A 16710-nucleotide genomic window follows, 5' to 3' on the forward strand; every position below is an offset into this window, starting at 1 on the left:
TGCATTGGAATAAAGAAAACAGAAAGAAAATGGAAACGAGTCTTAAATAAGGATAATCGTTATGTAGCTAAAAATAGTTCATAAGAGGCTGATCCCATGGAGCACGAAGCTGAACAGCTCACCAGCAGGCCACGGTTTTCTCCCTCTGAATGTGAATGAGCTTCTCCATGATATGCATGCATCATTTAAGGCTGGTGAAAAAAGCAATGCTCCCTGAACTTAAGATCTGGAATGAGATTCTAAATGTCAGAGTAGAGAGGTCCTTGCTCTATGTAGTATTCACTTAGCCCCATTTCCCATATGACCAATCTCAGTAATGTACTTAAAATGTTTACAGTAATCCTGGGAGCCTCAGCGCTGATTGCAGCTAACACAGTATCTCTAGAGACAGAAGAGGGAGAAGCAGCCCCCAAACACTTCACCAAAATGTGTGAAATGTAACATTTGCTTATTATTTGGCATAAGATTATAAAAGACTGGAAAGCTTACTTGCAAATGTAAAACCTCTACATCAAAATTAATCAGGATTAGATCACTTTTTAGGGTGAAATGTGATGTTATATCAGATTCTGATTCTTACAGACAGGCAGTGAGCAAGGTAAGACATGTAGTGTCTGAGCAAGAGACACACATAAATAGCACGTGTGCACATACACACACACATACACCACCTACGGTAATGTGTTGACATAGTGAGCCCTCCACAATCCCTGCTGATGAATGAACAATATTATTCATGCACTCTTATGAACACAGCTTTGCAGGCAGACCCAGCATCCACGCGTGACTGCGTCCCCATGGGCTGTCAAGGTATTCTGCATGGGTGACTGGCCATCCCCATGGCCTCTGTGCTCTGTCCTGGCAAGGGCTCTCTCCCAGGTCTCGTTCCTGAGTTTGCCCTTAATGATGGAGAAAAACTCCCTGGGCATAGATATGAGGTCACTTTTATTTTTAGTCTTAATGGTTATTAACATTCGTCCCGAGCACTTTTATTGGCCTAAATGGATGTAAATAATATCTTATATCCAGGATGGTATTGACCAGAGGTTATATTTGGTAAACGCAAAGATCTGAGGAGGAAAGGCAGAAACTCATCTTTAAAGGTGTTCTGTAGACATCCTCCCATAATGTCTGAAAACTTTTTTTAGAATAATTTAATTTAACCCTTTGATCTAGCTGGCACCTCTGTCAGAGAAGGGTTTAAGATAAAATATCCGCTGTGAAAGGAAAATCAATTATTAAGCAACTTAAGCCATCAACTGAGGTGCTTATTGGCCACTGTAGGGTGAAAAGAATGGCCTTGAAGCCAGGACAAGTGGACAGAAGGTGAAAGCCTCCAGAGACACTGGTGGATGAATTATGTATCCCTAATCTGAGTGCTTAGTGGGTGATCACACACACCTAGACAATGGCACACGAAGGATACCTAAATGCTCCAACAGTGACTCCTTGTCAGGCCTCCATGGTGAGATTTAGAGGGGGAATAATGACAGGTGAAGTTTCCTCCCATCCTGATGGCATGAAGGGTAAGTATCTGGGTGCAGGAGTTTACCTTGAATAGTGATGGGCAGCCTGAGTAAGATCTGACATGCTGCCAATATAAACTTGATTATATCACAAAGTTCTCTAAATGCATCAAATAATTACCGTGCGTACTTTTATCCACATTGCTCACTCATCACAACTACCCTGTGGGGTACAAAATTTATTTTCATCTGCATCTGTAATCGAAATAAAGGAAGCTTTCCAATATCATACAGAACTGAATCCAATTCTCTCCAATCCCAAAGCGAGGTGTTTTAACCCTGATATATGACTGCCATAAAGAACCCTCCAAACATAATCTAGACCGTTAGGCCAAGTTCGAAAATTAATCCATGACAGAGCTCAGTCAGAGCGTTTTTTATTGAGTACTCACAGGGTAGACAGTACAGAAAACCGAAGCAGAGCCAATTAGGCCCAGCTCTTTATGTGTTTCCATTTGAGGAACAGAACACAGAAACAGAACTTGTTCTGTTCAACCTGGGTGTCATATTGAACCAGGCGCACTGGAGGAGTCGACAGTGCGCTGGGTTTGGGGATTACCTGGTCCTGCTGGAAACTAACCAACAAGCAAGGAGTGTCTCTGAATTATTTTTTTCCTCTGTGAAACCAGAGGATGAAGCCATTTCTGAGATGCCATCCAGCCCTTTACGATGAAAGACCACATCTGTGTTTCAGAGTCACCACTTAAGTATTTTACAGTCTGACAACCCGACTCATAGCTGGGGTCTGGGCAGGTGGATACAGGCCTGAGTTTAGGAGGGCACTACTAAATTTTGCTTTTCCCCAGGTGCCTTTTAAAATAAGCGCTTAGAGTTAAGGTTGGGGAAAAGTTAGTACCCTCTGCCCGATGGCCTTTTAAGTAATAGGTGCCTGCTACCCTGTTCTCTCTCCTGTTCACTCCTGACCTGGGCTGGAGGGCTGCCCTTCCTGCAGCTCACTGCACCCCCATCCCATTTCTGGGCTTTGTAAGTAATAAGTCTTGTGACCACTTCCCTGGTTAAGTGTACTGAAACTGCACTTCGATCAAAATGAGCCTGAGGGTCTTCGCTTTCCCAAAGCGGGCGCTCGAGTGTTGAGCAGCTGCCTGCCGACCGCAGGTGGGCACCTTGGGCCTCTCTCAGCAGGTCATGAGCTGCATACTCTAGACCCAATAGACCAGCTCTAGCTTCCAACACACCCTCATGTTCTAGTATCAGAGCTCTTTCTACTTTCATCCACCCTAATTTTCCAACACCCCCTTGAAACTTGGGGCAGGTTGTTATGGGAAAACTAAGTCCAGGTGGGAACACTTTTTAAATAAAACACAGCAAAAAAGCACCTTTGCTGACCAGGAGAGGACAGAAGAGATGGATAGGTCCAACACGGGATTTGGACGAGGACACTAGGGGCAGCTTCTGGAAGATCCATACTCCTCCAGGTTCTGTATTTGGCCTGTATGCTTACTGCCCACTAGCTCTTCATTGCTAATAGGTGTCATTTAAGCCAAATCCCTAAACCTAATAAAATAGGGAGGAAGCTTCTTCCCTAGAAACTGCTGACATCATATCTCTAAAAAACAACTCCTCTTCCTTTCTGTCCTCACCGTTCACCTCCACCCCCCTCCGCACACCCATACACACACACCCCCACTTCACTATTCAACTGTGTGCACCATCCATGAGTGTCACTGTTCATGAGTGTCACAGCAAGTCAGGATAGGAGTTGAGAACACTGAACCCGTGGGTTGTAACCATCCACAGTGCGACAAGCTTCATGAGAGCACACCTGTTCTGCTCACCACTCCATCTCTAGCCCCAAGAGTAGTACCCAGCACATAGTAGGCACTCAACATTCGTTTGTTCAAATCAATAATTCCAATTCCAACTGTCTCCCTTACCGGACCAAAAGGCTCAATCTTGAGCCAACTGTAAGCTTCATATGGGCAGGGGGACCACCCCTTATTAGCCTTTGTATTCCCATCATCTGGTAAAATGACTGAGACACACTAACACAAAGTATCTAACTGGAGAAAAGTAGAATTGGCAAATGTGCCCCTGAATACCCAGATTAAGGAAGGAGTCAAAGATATCTCATAAGCAAAAAATAATAATCTCAGAATTATTTTAATAAACAGTATGCAGCTCAGCACATAATCTTGAGGCAAATTTCACCGTGAGTTTATTTTTTAAAAATGAAAATAAATGTAAGGTAGTACACCAAGGTCTGAGTTCACCCCTACCCTAGACCCTACCAAGATACATCAAGCAGGCGCTAATGTGCCGAGCACGAAGCTTCTCAAACACAGAGGTTCTGCTGTGGACAAAAACAGGTGGTTTACAATTTAATTGCCCTGAGGGAACAGCCTATCAATGAAATTACAATGATATCATTCAAATGTCTTGAATTGAGAGTGTATTTCCAGACCTGAAACGTGACGACTATTTTCTTTTGATAAAAATTACTATAGTTTACCTTTCTTCCACTAAACTTTTTATCTTGGTATCATTCTAGATCCACATGCAGTTGTAAGAAAATAAAGAGATTCTGTGTGCCCTTTACCTAGCTTTCCCCCCATGGAAACATCTTGCAAAACTATAGCACAATATCACAACCAGGACACTGATAGCAGATAAGTCAGGATATGAAACATTTCTATCACCACAAGGATCCCTGAGGTCACCCTTTTATCCTTCCCATCACCACCTTCCTTCACTCCTGGCAACCACTCATCTGTTCTCTATTTTTGTAATTTTGCAATTTCATGAATGTCATATAAATAAGATAACATGTAGCCTTTGGGATTGAAATTTTTGTTACTCAGCACAACTCCTGGAAACCCATCCAAGTGGTTGGCTCCTTTTCAGTGCTCAAAAGTATTCCATGCTGTGAATATACCAAAGCTTGTTTATCCTTTCAGCCATCGACAACATCCAAATTTTGGCTATTATGAATAGAGCCGCTATGGATACTCATGTGTAAGTCTGGAAAAGAACGATGTTTTAATGAACAATGGAATGCCAAAATCAGGACAACAAGGTTACTGACAAGAAAGTCTGCATTCAAAATAAGCATCAGCTACTAGGATGCTAGTCATGGTGCAAATTAAGTTAACTGAATTAAAGATAAATGCGGGAGTCTGACTCCAAAGGGGAATTGTGAATTTTAGAGTTGCAAAGGATCTTAGAGATCACCTCATCAAAATTCCCTTAGAAAGATGAACAGAATTGCTACCTGCACCCAGACCCTTTCTTTGGACATCTGGTTTAATGTTCTCCCTTATTAACACAGCCCCTATGCTCCCAGTTCACAGCCCATGATAATACATATATGAATGTAAAAAAAAAAAAAAATAAAGAAGGAAATAAAGGTTTCCATTTCTCCATAATCAATGCCCAAGATTACAACTGCTATATCAAAGGACACCTGCATGTTCAGCTTTATAAGAAACTACTATACCCAAAATACATAAAGAGTTTATACAACTCAACACCAAAAAAAAAATCCAATTAAAAATGGGTGGAAGATCTGAATAGACATTTTTCCAAAGAAGACATCCAGATGGCCAACAGACACATGAAAAGATGCTCAACATTACTCATCATCAGGGAAATGAAAATCAAAACCACAATAAGATACCACCTCACACTTGTCAGAATGGCTAAAACAAAAAAGACAAGACCTAACAAGTGTTGGTGAGGATATGGAAAAAAAAAAAGGAGCCCTTGTGCACTATTGGAAGAAATGAAGACTGGTACAGGCACTGTAAAAAAAATATGGATGGTCCTCAAAAAATTAAAAATATAAATACCATATGATCCGGTAATTTCACTACTGCATATTTACCCAAAGAAAATAAAATTACTAATTCAAAAAGATATAAGCACCTCTATGTTCACTGCAGCATTATTTACAATAGCCAAGAAATGGAAGCAACCTAATTGTCCATTGATAATTGTGCACTGATCATTGAAATGGATAAAGAAGATGTGATATACATACACACAATGCAATATACTCAACTATAAAATGAATGAAATCTTGCCATTTGCTACCATATGGATTGGCCTAGAGGGTATTATGCTCAGTAGAAGCAGTCAGATAAAGACCAATATATTATTTTACCTACATGTGAAATCTAAAAAACAAAACAAACAAAAACAGCAGAAACAGACCCATAAATCCAGAGAACAAACTGGTAGGTTGCCAGAGGGGAGGGGAGTGGGAGATGGACAAAACGGATGAGGTAGAGGCTTCCCGTGATGGAATGTCTGTCATCCCATAATCACGGGGATGAAAAGCACAGCATGGAGAGTAGAGTGCACAGCGCTGAATGGTGACAGTTGGTAGCGACACCTGGGGTGAGCACAGCGTAACATACAGAGATGTCGAATCACTATGCTGTACACCCGAAGCCAATGTAACCCCGTGTGTCAACATTACTTCAATTTTTAAAAAGCAAGCAAGCAAAGAAGTCGCCAAATCCTGTCCCTGAGTGGCTGTGCCATTTTCTGCCCCCAGCAACAACGGAGGAGTGATCCAGTTTTCTGCATCCTTGCCAGGATTTGCTGATGTCATTATTTTTTATTATAGCCATTCTGATATGTGGGCTGCGATTCACTTTTAATGAACACAAAGATCCAGAGAGGAAAAGGAAAGGCCTCACAACCACCCAGGTATCTTTAAGTATTTTGCTGATCCCTTGTGATTACCTTAATAGGCATAATAAATCCTCCTCTGCCCTAAATGAAGTACTGGGTAGGAAGAGCAGGGTGCTTCCTTCGAGTAACACAGAGCAGCTACCAACAGCAAACATCATCCTCACCATGAAATTCTGGAAGCATTCCCTTTAATGTTCTAAGAGCAAAGCAAGAATAGCACTTCCGGTCAAAGTTTTTATTGGCAGTACTAGCAAATATAATCAAATAAGAAAAATATTACGACTTACAACTATAAAGGAATAAATGAAATTATTTGCAGATAATGCAAATGTCTACACAAAAAAATTAAACGAATCCTAAACTTTCAAAATTTATGATAGTTCACTAGGTTGTTGATACACAATCACCAAAAAATTTCAATAGCTTTCCTAACATCAGCAATAATCCAATTAAAAATGTAATTTTTGAATAACCCCATTTTTTTCTAGTAACAAGTATCTCTGAATAAACCTTTTAAAATGCATAGGAATCTAGGGAAAAAATTATACCAGTTTAACAAAAGACTTAAAGGACACATTTAAATAGTGAGAAATACCACGTTTATGGTTAAAAGGACATTGTTTTAAACGTCTACTCTCTCCAGATTAATCTATAAATTTAATGCAAATTTAACCCAAATTCTATCAGGATGTTGTTTTATTTCACTTCATTTTAGAAAAGGTTCTTTTAAAAATACACATGGAGGGAAGCCTGGGTGGTTCAGCGGTTGAGCACCTGCCTTTGGCCCAGGGTGTGATCCTGGAGTACCAGGATCGAGTCCCATGTTGGGCTCCCTGCATGGAGCCTGCTTCTCCTTCTGCCTATGTCTCTGCCTCTGTGTGTGTGTGTGTGTTTCTCATGAATAAATAAATAAAAATATTTTTAAAATAAATAAAAAAATACACATGGAGGAGTAAAGGACCCAAAGGAGACAGAACATAAGGACTCCTAACTCTGGGAAACGAACTAGGGGTGGTGGAAGGGGAGGAGGGAGGGGGAGGGGGGTGAATGGGTGACGGGCACTGAGGGGGGCACTTGACGGGATGAGCCCTGGGTGTTATTCTGTATGTCGGTAAATTGAACACCAATAAAAAATAAATTTATTTAAAAAAAAGAAGTCAAGACATTCTGCAGAATGGGTGACAAAGGGACCCAAAGCTCTGAGTGCTAGCTGTGCTGATGCCAATGTCCCATTCATGGCGGCACACTTCTGTCAATGGAAAGAAGTGGTTTCAGAGCTCAGGACACTCCTAGACCAACCTCCCAGCACCCCCAGCCCTAGCACTTCTGCTTGCCCTGGTCATCATCCAAACTCAGTCTATCAGGCCCTTCACCCTCTTCTATAGGAGTGTCCCCACAGAGCCCACACAATCCAAGGGCCCCCTTCTTCCTCACACTATATGCAGATTCTTCACAAAGACACCACCTCTTAGAACCTTCCCGTCTTCTGGAACTTGCAGCCTTTCATCAGCAAATATCCTATCTCCCCTACCTCTGGACTTCTTGCCTTCACTGCTCTGCTTTGATGACCCTGCTCCTCATTGTTGATTTCAGATCACTGTCCCTCCTTACTTCCTAAAAACCGCCTTACTTTGACACTCCATCCAACTGTATGACTGTAATACTAGCCTTCAAATAAAACAGTCTGAAACACATCTTCCCGACTCCAGCTACCACTCAACTTAACCTCTGCCCCTTTGCTACAAAATCCACCCAAAAGAGTATTCTGCACTTGCTGTTTCCTTTTTCCCCCCCAAAGATTTTATTTATTTATTCATGAGAGACACAGGCAGAGGGAGAAGCAGGCTCTCCGCAGGGAGCCCGATGTAGGACTTGATCCCAGGACCTGGGAATCACACCTGAGCAGAAGGCAGACGCTCGACTGCTGAGCCATCCAGGTGCGCCTGGACTTGCTGTTTTCAGTATCTGTCCTCTTACGTCTCTCTCTCTCTCTCTCTCAGGCTGTTCTGTAGACATTCTCGCCCACGCTTACACAAACACAGCTTTTGCAAGGTCACCTGTACTCTGTGATGGACTGTTCTCAGGCCTCGCCTTTCCTGAGCTCCCAGCAGCACTGGGCACAGCTGAGCATCCCCTGCCTTCTGAACAGTTGGCTCACTGAGCTCCAGAGCGCCACTCTGGGCTTTGCCTGGGACCTCGCTGGCCATCCTCTAAGCCCCTTGGCTATTGTCTTAACCTCCCTGAACTTGTCTGTGTACCCAGGCCTCTGTCCAAGGATCTTTCTCTTCTGGGCCACATGTATACACACTGGTTACATCATATGCAGGGCCCAGGACAATATGAAAAAGCAGGCCCCTCACTCAAAAATTAGTAAGGCTTCCAACACCACAACAGCTCAGCACAGCATTAGAACAAACGCAGGATTCGTCCAGAAGTGGGGCTCTGTGCAACTCTTCTGTCACACAGCTAGGGAGCTGGTCCTGCCGAGGACCCCAATCTACATCTCTGGTCTAGACCACTCCCCTGAACTCCAGGCTCATAAATCAGAGAAGCTCATAGACTCCTTTTAAACATCTCCACTCTGCTCTCTCTAGCAGGCACTTCAAAACCAAAGTCATGGACCTCCCCCTCCACAAATAAGTACCCTGTTCTTTCTGGACTTTCCCCCCCTCTCAGTGAGTGGCATGTTCTTCCACTTTCTTTTTCCTTCTAGCCATCCCTTGGTTCTCCTTTTACTGAAGCGTCACATCCAAATCATGAACAAATGTTGTGGGCTCTCCCTTCAGACATATGGAGGATGTGCCCACTAACCCCCCCCCCCCCCCAGCACTGCCACAGGTACCATCTGGCACCTGGATTACTGCTGTCGCCTCCCAGCTGGTCTCTGGCTTCAGCCTGCACTCCCTGCAATCTAGCCTCAACCCCATGGTCCTCTCACACCGGGGTTCTCCTCAGGTGGATGTGAAGGTGCCCCGTTCCTCAGGAGCACAGGTCTGAACTACCAGATAGCGCTTTCCATGTCGCATGACTCAGCTGCAGAAATCGGCAAGTCGTTAATTTTCATATGCCTATCCTCTCAGAACAACAAAAGCCTCACGGAGACTACAAATGCCCCAGCCCCACACTGCAAACCCTGTTCCCTCCTCCTACCAAAGAGCCGCCTGCAAATCTGCGGGGAGTCCTAAGACAGTCGGAAAGCTGGTCCCCTCTGAAGCTCTCTTTCAACTGTTCACCATGTAAGGGAGGGATCTGGGTAACGCAGCGTGGATCATAATCAGGGAGCATCCAGCTTAACACGCTCGGGGTTCTAAATATGTTCGCAACCAACGAAATGCACGAGTCCAGCCGTGAGCGGCCGGGGCCGTGCTGCGAGGCCAGGACTGCGGGCTCCAGAGGAGCAGCAGGCGTCGGGACGCGGACGCGCGAGCGCGGGGCGTGCGGGGACCGAGCCTGTGCGCCGAGGCTCCCCGGGGCTCTGCGCAGCAGCGCGCGCGCGGGCGGGGCGGGGCGGGGCAGGGCAGGGGCAGACGCCCCGCGCTCTGAGCGCCCCCCGAGCCGCGGCCCGGCACCCCCGCGCAGGGCGGCAGGGCATGCGCGCGGCGGCTGGCGCGCGCACACACACACCCACACACACACACACGCACACACACACACACGCGCGCGCGCGTACACACACACACACGCACACACACCGAGCGCGCACACGCACCCCGGGCCCGCGGGCGGACGGGGGTCTCTGGCGCCCCCGCCCCTCCCGGCGGCGCAGGTGTCGGGCAGCCCCGCGCTCCAGGGGCCGAGAGCGCCGCGCCGCGGGGGCCCCGCGCAGGGAGGCGGGCGGAGGGCGGGGCGGGGGCGGGGGCGGCTCCCCCCGCCCGCGGCGCCCCCGCCCGGCCGACCCTCCCCGCGCGCGCCCCTCCCCGCTCACCAACGGACGAGCGGATCCGCGACCTTCGGGGCAGGGACATCTTAAGAGCTGCGTCCAGGCCGGAGGCGTTGGGCATCGCGCCCCGTGCGGGGGCGAGGCGGCCCCGGGCGCTCGGCGGGGGCTGCGCGCTGGGCGGGGCGCAGGGGCGGCGGCCCGAGGGCCATGGGTGGGCGCGCTCCCGGGCCGGACGGCGGGGCGCGGGGGGCAAGGGGCCCGGGGGCCGCGCCTGTGCCGCCGCCGAGGACGCCGCGCCGGCCGTGCCGCAGCCTCGGGCCAATGCGGCGGCGCCGGCGGACGCCACGGCTGCGGGCCGGCGGGCCCGGGAGGGGGGCGCGGGGCGGGGCGGGGCGCGGAGGGGCCCGGCGGCGGGAGGCGCGGGCCGCGGGGGCCGTGGGGCGTCCCTCGGGGCGGGGGCTCTGCCCGGACCCGACGCGCCTCCCGGCCCTTCTCGGCCTGTGCCCGTCCGCTGCGCCCTTTACCTGTCACTCGTCCTGCGGTGCAGGTGTCCCGTGCGAGCCCTTCAGGGCTCAGAGCGTCCTTCCTGTTCTCGGTTTCTGCCCCGGGTCCATTTTGGTGCGCTCGGTCTCCGTTCTTCAAGGGACAGGTATTTCGAAGACGCAGGGCCTGGAACTAAAAGAAATCCTGAGCCCCCGGACTCCTAACCCCCAACCCGCTTAGAATTCTAATTTGGTGGCATGTTAAAACTGTAAGGAGCCCTTAGGAATGCTGCTCAGCTCGCGCCACACACACGCACACGCACACACACACCCCGACACACCTTCCGTAGGAAACAAAGTCCATGAGAGGTGAGGTGAATTGTCCAAGGTCACTTGATCCATTTTTTGTTTTTACTCATCAGTGTTTATACCGCGTTTGGTCCTTCTGGGCACAGTTCCATAAAAAGGGGGGGGGGAGGCTGAATCTGTTTAATATCTGATGAAATTCTGACCTCAGAATGAAAACAAAGATGATTCAAGAAGAGTCCGACCTTACATTTATTGATGTGCTCATCACATTAAATTTAACATAAACATGGAGGGCTGATGAGAAGGACAGAGTTCCGCAGAAAGAATTGGTGCCCCATGAGAAAACACCTATGCAGCCCCTCAACCTCCTACTGGCTATCTCTGCTCCGAGTTTTCTTAGGAAAAAATAGCAGAAGGGATGGACAGTAGGCTGGCAACTTTAGCTTCCAAGTAGGATTCCCTGCTTGTGTCTTCTGGGCTCTCAAAACAAAACAAAACAAAGTGGTTCTAATAAGAAATGAGTTTTCAGTAGGATGTTGAAGAAGAAAATTTTCTAAATTGTTGAGCTGAACTTCAGGATGGGGAGATGTTTTCTCAGTGGGTCCTCATAGCTGCTGAAGGTAAACTTCAAGCCGCTTGATCCTGGCAGTGACTTTGTCAAAAACTTTGTCTCTAATAATTCAGTCAATTTTCTATTGATGATAACCCTTTGAAGGCTAAGCAGAACTGAAAAGGACTTGAGTGAAAAATGGAGTTTTTTCAACCCCAAATTTTAGGATGAAAAATGTTCCTATCATAACCAGATGGAAAAAGAAAGAGTAGATAGAAGTTATTTTTCATTTTTGAGAAGCTGAATATGTTAAATATAGAACATTGCTTTGACCACCACAGATTGACCCAGTGCCTTGCCCTGATTTTGTGCATCCTTATCATGAAATGAATAGGGGCACTTCTGTTTCTGTAGCTTCTCAGAACCAAAACTTCCCTAACAACTTGGTAGAGCATTGAGATTCAGTGGGCCCACTTTGAAGATGACATGGTAGGTGCAAGGAGCAATAAATGGGTAATTCATTTGAATTTGTGTTCTCTCATTGACTGCCATGGTTAATTTCCCTGATCTGACTAGCTGGCATCTCTCTTGGGAACTTAAGGATGGCATTTCACTATGGAATCCAGACCAAACTCCTATCTTTGAGATCTTCTACAGACATACACGCACAAAGAACAAAAGCTAGCCGATGACCAGTATTTACTATTAGTCTTAGAATCCAAATGCCAATATGGATCATTCAGGAACTGGTATGTGACCTCTGGGAGAAATACATCCATCTGCGTCAGAGGCAGCCTAGGCTAGAACCAAAGGAGATGCAAGAAACTTGTAAAAAAAAAAAAAAAAAAAAAAGGCAATGCAAAATCAGAGCAATAGGGATAGAGAAATTTATTTTTTGTCTCTATCCTATAGAAGCAAGAACTTCTCAAGAAAGAGCATTTGCCTCAATTCTCTAGAGTCACCACCTCCAGCATTTACAAGTCAGGTGACAGAAGCAGCATGGAGAAGAAAATCCCTCCAAAGACAGGCCAACCAGGATACACCAAGCCCCTAGCACTGTGGGTTGATAAATATCACTGAGCTAAGTCAGAGTAGCTCTTTTCGTCGTAATGTATGATGTCGAATAAAAGGAGGAATTGGAGTTTCTCCATCCTCTCTATACTCTCTGCCCCCTCGCTAAGCAATGAGATGGGCCAAGACACACCCATCTCCCAGAGAGAGAACCCCCCCCCACCAACATACACACATACACACCGTGGTGTGACTGCAGAAAGGCTGAGCATGTTTTCAAGATTCCAAGGAAGGAAATCTGCACAACTTTTCTTGGCAGCACAGTCTGATGCTAAGGAGCTAGGGCTTTCAAGCAGTTCTTCCTATGACCATCTTAAATTCTATTTTAACTTAAGCCCATTCTTATTTAATCTTCATGGTTCTAGAGAGCAATCAGCTTGCATCCTTCTCGAGTTCTTTCATATAAATTAAGATTTTGAGCCATTCCTTAAGCTCCTTTCTTCAAACTAAAACCCTATTTCTTTTTAAAGTGTTTACACATGAAAAAATATTCATACATGTATACATATATGTATATCCCTTTTATGTGTGTACATATATGTCTATACAGAGGTAAACATTTTTAAAAAGGAAATTGCATATCTATGCCATATAAAAAGGTACAGAGATGCATATAGCATTCATCCGTGTACCTACGTCCCCAGTTTAGGTAACAATATAGACAGAGCGGAAGGCACTACTAATCTCTAACGCCTTCCCTTTCCCTCTGTCCCCATATCAATTTCCTTTTAGGCTTTCTTCATAGGGCCTCTTTCCTCTTTCCCTGTTGTTATTTACAAACAGGCTACAAAGCAACCCTGATAGTATTGGGCAAAGAATCCAGGAAGGAAGATTATTTAATAAAAAACTTTATTCTTCTATGGCAGGCTTCTACAACATCCTGTAAATGTGTTCTGATGACTCCAGATTCCTTTCGCTTTACACCATATCCCAAATTGAAGCAAAGAAGAAATATTCAGTAGAACAGTCAATAAGGACTGAAAGGGGCAAGTGCCCTAGAACCCTTCCCCCTCAATGACTTATTAGCATTCATGTCTGGCTTTTGATGCTGGCTGCAGCTGGAATCTTTGCTGGGGCTGTCATCTGGTATACTTCACCGTGTCGTCTCCAGGTAGCCTGGGCTTCCTCACAGCATGGTGGCTGCTTCCAAGAGTCCCAGGAGACAGCCAGGTGGAGGCTATGGCATCTTTTCTAACCTAGCTTGGGAAATCATGCAGTATCACCCCTACCACAACCTGTGAAGGCAGTCACAAAGGCCCAGTCACTTCAAGAGGACAGGAAATAGACTCTAGCTCTTGATGGAAAAGGGGCAAGATTCTGCTAGACGGTAAGGATTGGAAACACTGTTGCAGCCATTTTTGAAAGTACAATCTATCAAAACTAGCAACAAATAATTTTAATAAAATATAATTGCACCAAAATAATAAAATTTTTATGGAAATTAATGAAAGACACGCAAGACATTGAAAATAAGGGACCCAAAAACAAAATTGAAGGACATACATTACCTGTTTTCAAATCTTAACTGTAGTGTGAATTCTGGTCAGCATAGTGTAGTGTAGACACATGAATAGACAGATCACTAAAATAGAGTCCAGAAATAGATCCATGTATATATGGTTAAATAATTTTGACAAAGACACCAAAACAACTCAATAGGGAAAATATAGTATCTTCAATAAATAGTGCTATTACAGAGATGCCTGGGTGGCTCAGTCAGTTAAGCATCTGCCTTTGGCTCAGGTCATGTTCTCCAGGTCCTGGGATTGATCCCCACATTGGGCTCCCTGCTCAGCAGGGAGTCTGCTTCTCCCTCTTCCTCTGCCCCTCTTCCTACTTGTGCTTTCTCTCTCTCTCAAATAAATAAAAGCTTTAAAAAATAGTTCTATAACAACTTGATGTTCTTATGAAAAAAAATAAGCCTTGATCCCTTAACCATACCAAATAATTAATTCAAAATGGATCATAAACTTAAAGTCTAAAAAAACTAACTTTCTCTTCTAGGAGAAAATATGTCTTACACAAGACATAGAAAGCACTAACCATAAAAGAAAAAACTTATAAATTGGACATTATCAAAAATAAAACTTCTGGGGACACCTGGGTGGCTTAGCGGTTGAGCGTCTGCCTTCAGCTCAGGGTGTGATCCCAGGATCTAGGATCAAGTCCCATATCAGGCTCCTTTCGGGAAGCCTGCTTCTTCCTATCCCTGTGTCTCTGCCTCTCTCTCTCTCTCTCTCTTCTCTGTCTCTGTCTCTCATGAATAAATAAAATCTTTTAAAAATAAAATAAAACTTCTGTTCATCAAAAAACATCACCAAGAAAACAAATAGGTAACCCACAGACCAGGAGAAAACATCCACAATGCATACATCTGACAAAAGGCCTGTTTCTAGAATATATGTCACTACTACAACTCAATACTAAAAAGACAAATTGAATTTGTTAATGATCAGGAAAATGCAAGTTAAAACACAATAACATTCCACTACACACCAGGATGCTGAAATCAAGATTAACAAGCTCTGAATACTGTAGAAAGATGGTGAACAACCAGAATCCATACTTGCTGGTGGGAGCGTAAAATGTTATAACCACTTTGAAAAACTTGTAATTTCCTATAGCAGTTGAATGTACACCTTCCCTATGACCCAGAAATTCTACTTCGAGGTACTTGCCCAAGAGAAATGTACACATATTTACAAAAAGACTTTAAAAATATTAATAGCAGCTTTATTCATAATAGCCTCAAACTGGAAATAACTGAAATATCCATCACCAGGTAAATGGATAAATTGTCATATAGCCATATAATGGACTATGACTCAGAAATAAAAGGGAATAAATTACCAATGTATATAACACCATACATGAATCTAAAAAACATTATGCTGAGAGAAAGCAAGACACAAAAGGGGGGAGACGGTCTGATTCCATTAGAGTAACTAGATTAGGTCCAACTTGAAATTCCTCCTGCTAAGCCCTACATAAGCAACCCAAAACTTAACTATGTTTCTATGCTCTGTGCTTGGCTTCCCCAGAAAAGAAAGGTCCAGGACAAATTACCTAATGTTGTTCCAAGATGTTCCTTTGCTCCATACAAGGAAAGTAACCCTGCTTTAACCAATCAGCAAATGCCCAGTACAACCTCCTTGTTCCTGCTCACCTCGACCTATAAAATTTTTTGCCAGGTGCTCAACATCACTAGTGATCCGAGAAATGTAAATCAAAACCACAGTGTGATAGCACCTCCCACCTTTTAGAACGGCTATTATCAAAAAGACCAGAAACAACGAGTGTTGGTGAGGATGCACAGAAAAGGGAACCCCTGTACACTGTTGGTGGGAATGTAAATTGGTGCAGCTACTATTGAAAATGGTATGGAGGTTCCTCAAAAAATTAAAAATAGAAATACTAGGGGCTTGGGGTTGGCTCAGTCAGTTAAGTGTCCAACTCTTGATTTCAGCTTAGGTCATGACCTCAGGGTTGTGAGATGAGCCCCCATATAGGGCTCCATGCTCAGTGGGGAGTTTGCTTGTCCTTCCCCACTCACGCTCTCTCTCAAATAAAGAAATAATTTTAAAAAATAGGAATACCATATGATCCAGCAATTCCACTTCTGGGTATTCATCTGAAAGAAATAAAAACACTTACTCAAAAAGATATCTGACCAAGTTAATTGCAGTGTTATTTACAATAGTCAAGATGTGGAAACAACCATTTTATATATATATATACATACACATATACATATACTGGAATATTACCAAGCCATAATAAAGAAGGAAATCTTGCTGTTTTAGGCATGGATGGACCTTGATGGCAGTATGCTAAATGAAATAAGTCAGACAGAGAAAGACCATATGATCTCACTCATACTAGCATACATCAGAGATATTGCAGGATTGGTTCCAGATCACCATAATAAAGCAAATATCACAATAAAGTGATTCCAGTGAAATTTTAGATTCCCCAGTACATATAAAAGTTGTTTATTCTGTAGTCTGCTGCATGTGCAGTCACATTATGTCTAAAAAAAATGTGTGTACCTTAGTTAAAAAACACTTGCTAAAAAATGCTAACCATCATCTGAGCTTTCAGCAAATAGTAATTGTTGATTACAGATCACTGTAACAAATGTAATAATAATGAAAAAGTCTGAAACATTGCAAGAATTACCAAATGTGACACAAAGACCTGAAGGGAGCAAATGCTGTTGGGAAAATGGTGCCAATG

At 44.6% G+C, this 16710-nt stretch overlaps 1 protein-coding gene and 1 long non-coding RNA gene across 17 annotated transcripts in view; both read right to left on the reverse strand.

Annotated features, from left to right (window-relative positions):
* Positions 1–10796, reverse strand: part of ATP8A2 (ATPase phospholipid transporting 8A2) — a 569987-nt gene extending 559191 nt beyond the window's left edge. For 7 of the 16 annotated variants that reach the window (XM_025462675.3, XM_049100903.1, XM_035717589.2 and 4 more), the window contains exons 1-2: positions 10587–10796; positions 6234–6378 (exon numbers count right to left, since the gene is read on the reverse strand). Coding sequence is in view for 4 of the 16 variants with exons in the window: in XM_025462670.3 (XP_025318455.1) it covers positions 10108–10183 (76 nt within the window). In the remaining 12 variants the exon portion in view is untranslated. Of the gene's footprint in view, positions 1–6233; positions 6379–10107; positions 10237–10586 lie in introns of those variants that run through there. The other 9 variants (XM_025462677.3, XM_035717600.2, XM_025462679.3 and 6 more) reach the window with 2 other exon arrangements.
* Positions 10797–13337: 2541 nt separating this feature from the next.
* Positions 13338–16108, reverse strand: LOC112669517 (uncharacterized). Its single transcript, XR_003142318.3, has 3 exons — positions 16071–16108; positions 13983–14056; positions 13338–13709 (listed from the first exon to the last, which is right to left on the reverse strand). It is a non-coding gene; the product is annotated as an uncharacterized LOC112669517 (long non-coding RNA).
* Between the last annotated feature and the right edge of the window lie 602 nt (positions 16109–16710).

The sequence above is a fragment of the Canis lupus genome, chromosome 25 (assembly GCF_003254725.2).
Source record: "Canis lupus dingo isolate Sandy chromosome 25, ASM325472v2, whole genome shotgun sequence".
Classification (NCBI taxonomy): domain Eukaryota; kingdom Metazoa; phylum Chordata; class Mammalia; order Carnivora; family Canidae; genus Canis; species Canis lupus.